Raw genomic sequence first — 6,073 nt, 5'->3', positions numbered from 1 at the left:
TATTTCGAAATATTGAAGAATTGGTCAAAGAAGGGTGCAAAAACGTTCTTTCTAATTAAAGGGGAGCCCAGCAAAGAGCATTTGGGAACAGATGCCTAAAGCAATAACACTAATGATAGCTAGAAACTAGTGCAGAAGCTTCTATCCAACTATATTTATTTGTAAAAGAAATGCAGATGAAGGGCTTTTCCCTCTTGGTGTTTATCCAGAAAAACACAATTTAATCTAAATGAGCAGGCCTCTCTTGGTATCATTTAGATATGTGCCAGAAAATGTATTAACCTTCTCTAAAAGAGCATTGCTGCACCATCTTCTTCTCGGTGGTTGAGAGCGGTGTTGTAGATTCTTCCACTAGAAAAAAAAAACTCAGTATTTACTCATTTGGTTTCATTTGCCTTTTAATCTCTTTTTCAATCTTTAGTTAGTTATACCTGTTTAGATTTGTATTTATTTTCATTGTTTTTCTTTCCGGCTAAGATTCATTATTGATGTTTTATTTTGCATTTGTTAACTCTTTGGATCTTTTTTTTCTATCTTATCTCATTTTCCATGTTGAGATTCATCGTCTTCATCATCAACATTTTCCCTGTCAAATCTAGTTTTCTCACCATCACATGTAAGATTCTTACTTTGTTTTCTTTTAATCATCTTTAAGTTGATTATTTTTATTGTTTTTCTTTATAGTGTTAAATACATTTTACAATAATTCGCACCAGAAAATAAATCACATGTTTTCATTGTTAGAAAAATTTAAAACAAATAGTCTTAGCAGTTTTCACTCTTTATGTTAAAAAGATGTGAAATATAGGCTGGTATTTTACATACTGCCCTTTTATAGAGAAGAAGTAAATTACTGCTGCCATTTTATATCACTATAAAGTCACTCAGACATATAGGGTTTTTAAGAGAGTAGGTTTGGTGTTCAGTTTCACTTTGTATCAAGTCTGATTCTTGCTCTATGTGGTGTCAGATATAATCACATAATTCCACCAAATGCTCCATATCCTTTGTATTTTGTATTTTGGATGGTATCAAATGTTAGAGTAAAATTCCCTCTGAAAAACAGTGTTTTAGTAATAATAATCTACGTAATGAATACTTAAATGAAGGATAAATGAATTACTTAAAACTTGAAAAAACTGTAATTTGCTGTTAATGTAGGGTACAACTTTTCTTAAACTTATACTTCTCAACTTTATTTAAGGAAAAGCAACAATATTTCAATCTAAGCATTTAGTTTATCCGTACTCTTTCATATATTGCTCAAATAAATTAGGTTATTTTTAATTGGGATTGTCTCCTTTTATCTCTTTACATTTGACTATATCTATGATTATGGTAGTGGTGTTCCTGTACACGGTCACACAACTTGTCATTTCTGGAAGTTAAATCCAAAGCCTAAGAAATATAGGATGAGTACTGAAAAAAAAAAACAAAAAAAAAAAAACATCCATTAGTTTTTTTCTCAAACTGGATCTGGCATATTACATCTGCTTGTAGCACATTGGCAGTTCAGGGACAAGAAAAAAACAAAAAAAGTATAAGCTAAGCTATGTAAAATCCAACTTTATTTATATACCAACAGAACCAAAGTGCTTTAAAAAAGCAGAATTACAAACACCATTAAATGCATTAATGTTAATAAAGATTTTATAGAACAAATTAAAAAGTAAAAACAACAAAAAAATAATAAAGAAACAAACCAACACCAAAGATGATGATGAGAAAGATGAGACTTTAAAAGAGAGAAATATGGTACAAATAATACACATACTAAAAGTGCTTGATATTCAATTCAATTAAATTCAGTTAATTTATATAGCACCAATTCACAACACATGCCATCTCATGGCACTTTACAGAGACAATCAAAGAGATGATACAGTCAGATTGGTTCAAAGCTTTCAATCCAGGGAAAATCAGCTGATTTAATTGACTCATTAATTCAACTGAAATCCCTCACACCAAGCATGCATGCAGTGACAGTGGAGAGGAAAACTCCATTTTAACAACAGGAAACCTCTAGCCGAAGGCTGTGAGCAGTGTGAGCGGCCTACTAACGAGGATGACTAGGGTTAAAGAAGTAAGAACTAGACATAAATGAAGAAAAAACAAAAATAAAAAAATAAAAAGTTAAGAATGGATGATTCTCCATAACAATATTTACATTAAAAATGTTGAACATAAAGGTATTTATAACATATTTGTTATATTAAGTATGAGAAATACCATACAAAGTATTCAGGAAACTCATATGGCCTAAAGGTAAAACAGTTTGTTAAAGTAATATTTCTAAAAACATTCTAAACAAATCTATCTATAAACTTATACACACCAAAAAAGAACAATTACTGTAAAGAAAGTTTTCAGGTTATATCCTTACAACTATCAGTCAGTTGAACAACAGTAGTTTGGGTGTCTTTTGTTTAAGTTTTTTTGCGTGCGTTAAACAGTTTTATCTTTGGTATTTAAAATAGATGCAGCTCTGGAATAATTACATATTTTTAAACATGTTGAGATTAGTGTACCCGTTTGTCTGAAGCAATGATGGGTTTATACATTATATGTAGCTTAGCTGAACCTGAAATCCAGTAAAAAAAAAAAAAAAGAACTTGATTACCAGGTCTCAGGTCTTAAAAAAAAGGATTTAAGTTTAATTTGTTTTAGTATTTGCCATATCACTGGTAGGTAGTACTGGATTATCTGTGATTTCCCTACAGCAAGAATATTACTATAATAATGTTTTTCTCACCTCAATAGGTTTAAAAATAACTAATAAAAAGAGCAAAACTACTTTGAGCATTACTTTAGAAAATCTTGAGTAACATTTTATCTGTTTTTTGTGATTCATTTGCTGTTTCTTTTTAGCCTAATTTTAATGTAGTTGTCTACAACTAGATCAAATATCAAAACCAAATTATTATGTCTGTACAGAATCCTAAATTTCAGGAGCCTGTGACCCTGGACTTCCTTGATGCAGAGCTGGAAAATGACATAAAAGTTGAGGTAGTGTATCCTGACAAATGAATCACTGCGGGTTAGTAAAATCTATAAAGATTAATATCTGCATGATGAAACACAGTTTTGCCTGAACAAATTCTCAGTCATTCGGTTCATGTCAGCCACAAAGCAGGCTTTAACCGAATACAACCAGACTTAGTTTTTTTCTGGAAATATTTCAGCACCTATCAAGGAACGTTTGTCAGTTCTGGTGGTGAAACTCCTAGATTGGTGTCAAAATGTTTTCAGAAACAAAAGAGCAATGTGTAGTTGCTTCAAGATTTAGACTATTTTGTGGAACACAGCATAATATTTGTATTTATTTTGAAACATATCATGATCATTGACGGACACAGTGACTTTTGTAATTCCTCTTTTTATCTTTTGGTTTGCAGATTAGAAGAATGATGATTGATGGGGAGATAGGAGAAAGAACTATTGACACTTTAGTGAAAACTCAAGATGAGGTAAGAGGTTATAAAGAAAAGTGCTTAGTATGAAATGTTTCTATGAGATATTTGCTGTTTTAACATGATACAAGATTTTACTTCACAACAAACAGACTGATAGATAAGAATACTTTTTTATATTGCTAAATGTAACACAGAGCTAGTACTCCCCTGTTAAATCAAAAATCAAAATTTTGACAACTCCTGATGCATAATTAACTGTTTCAAAATGATATATGAGTTTTCAAAAAATGTGAGAATGAATCAGATGCATAATGTTTAGGACACAGTGTTTTGGTCTAAAATGCATGTTGACTGGGGCAAAGTCATCTGCAAATTTCATATCAGTTTAGTTTCATTAAAAGCACTGTACAGCTGAAATTATTGTAAAAGGATTTGTGTAATAGCTTTTGTCTTTTTTGCTTACAATGTCAAAGAAACTGAGAGAATAGTGAGCAATCAATTGGTCTCTCATGTAGAAAACCTTTGCTAAAACGGGCCCACTTTAATCTTATATAGATTATCAAGAATCTCAAGGCGATATTTTCAGTTGTATGAAGGTATGACATGTGATGAAGCACCACAGGATAAGTCTATTGATATGGATGTTTAAGAAATTAATAAATACTCATTTCATCAGCTGTGGTTAAATAACTTGTTGCCACCTATGAGCTGATCACCCATGCAGTAATTATCCAGGTTTTTATAGATTTGCTTAATTAATCCAGGTGGCAAACTTTTTAGCCAGGCAGTGAACAGTGTTAGGATAATTCTTTGACAGTATGAAAAATACATGCACCCTGAAACATGGATGACTTTGGTTTTCTAGTAACCAGAGAGGGTCAGCTTTTATCCAACTTCCAATTATTTTCCAAGGGGACCTATGCTGTATGTGCAATATGTCTGATTGAGGAGTCCACAGATTGGTTTGGGGAAAGGCTGAAGTGAGAGAATTTTCACCTTACATTACCCTGATTATTCTCACAAAAGGTTTTCTAGACAGGGTCATATATTTGCAATGGCTTATTGGGAAGAAGAGACTCAGTCTCACAGGGCTTTGTTGCTGCTTTGTTTTTCAGTCATAGCTGTGTGCCTGCACCTTTTCAATACTCCATGTGTATTCAACAAAACTTTTTAAATTTAATCTTAAAAGCCAAGTTCTTATTTCATTTTCATGGAAGAGAAAAAATGTATTTCTTTCTTATAAATTGTAAAAACATCGGCAATTGTAATGTTGCCAGAGTACGATTAAAGCCTCATAATTAATTTCCTTTGCTAGCAATTAAGAGTATTGTCATTTTGAGTCATCTTTGAACCATTTCCACTGTCCATTTCCATCCATTTTCTGTCACGCTTATCCCAAGCGGGGTCGAGAAGGGTGCTGGTGCCTATCTCCAGCTGTCTACGGGTGAGAGGCGGGGCACACCTTGGACAGGTCGCCAGTCCATCACAGCCACTGTGCTCTTCCTTAATTTGACATTTTAAAGAAAATGTTTGATATAAAAAAAAAATCATACTAGTTTGTTTGACTTCAACGTAAATCAAATTTAGTCATTTAAAGCCGATAATATTAATCAACCCTGTTATATTAATTAAACTAAACTAAACTAGCATAGTTAACCTTAATTGGCACTGGTTAAATTTACCTTCACAGCACTGTTATAAAAAATTATGTCTACAATGCTACATCTAGGAATCTTACTTTGTTTGTCTTTCCTTTATATATATTATATTAAAATAATGTATATTTATAGAGATATTTTGCTATTAATAAACTAAGTTGACATAACTTGGTTAAGTAAAGTTAATATGATGCAAAGTTAAATAATCACACATCTGGTCGAAAAAGAAAACAAATAAAGACATAAAGAACATACCACAAAACATTCAGGTTAATATCAGCCTGCTTGAAGATTAGTCAGTTTAGTTCAGCCCATTTCAACTCATGGAAAATTGTTTGACTGGCCATTATTTTATTTGGTTTCTTTTTTTCAAGAGAAAATACAATTTATTTATTGAATATTTGTAAAATAGAGCTGACAAAAGTCACACAAGGGATCTCTACACTCGACCTTATTTAGTGATAGAATCCAACTTTGCAAAAATGTAATATTTGGAACTAATATATATTTTCAGACATAACCCTATGCAATGTAATATTTGGAGCACAGTCAATACATTTACCATGTATTGTGATTGAATTAATGTATTAATTTATGATTGAAATATTCATTAAAGTCTAAAAAAGATCACAGGATTACAAAGAATGTTCCTTGGTTTTTATGAGAAATCCTTTCTATAATATGTTAATATGTTGTTTTCTATTGTAAGAAATTGCCTAAAGTAGTTTGTGTGTTTAATTGGCAGAGATATATAGACAGAGGGGTCAGAACCTACACATGGGCTCCAGTCAATGAAACAGATTACAGGTAAGGCAGAGTGACTCCAAATTACCAGGTTTTCTACATGCAAACTGCAATGCTGTTATCTATTTAGATTGAGTATACCAATTTGAAAAGCATAGGCTCCTGTTTCTATGAGTGAATCTGCTCCTCTCTCTCTCTCACTCACTCTCTCTACATATACTGTTATATACATATACATACATAAATCTATATATATAT

The 6,073-nt window shown here is 31.8% G+C and overlaps 1 protein-coding gene across 1 annotated transcript in view; it reads left to right on the top strand.

Moving 5' to 3' along the window:
• Nucleotides 1-6,073, top strand: part of LOC107099205 (voltage-dependent calcium channel subunit alpha-2/delta-1-like) — an 88,407-nt gene that overhangs the window by 64,687 nt on the left and 17,647 nt on the right. The window contains exons 19-21 of the mRNA XM_015397253.1: nucleotides 2,935-3,006; nucleotides 3,396-3,467; nucleotides 5,817-5,878. Of these exons, the coding sequence (XP_015252739.1) occupies nucleotides 2,935-3,006; nucleotides 3,396-3,467; nucleotides 5,817-5,878 (206 nt within the window). The remainder of the gene's footprint in view (nucleotides 1-2,934; nucleotides 3,007-3,395; nucleotides 3,468-5,816; nucleotides 5,879-6,073) is intronic.

The sequence above is a fragment of the Cyprinodon variegatus genome, unplaced genomic scaffold (assembly GCF_000732505.1).
Source record: "Cyprinodon variegatus isolate N-32 unplaced genomic scaffold, C_variegatus-1.0 Scaffold846, whole genome shotgun sequence".
Classification (NCBI taxonomy): Eukaryota; Metazoa; Chordata; class Actinopteri; order Cyprinodontiformes; family Cyprinodontidae; genus Cyprinodon; species Cyprinodon variegatus.
This window is presented reverse-complemented; position numbering and strand designations above follow the sequence as displayed.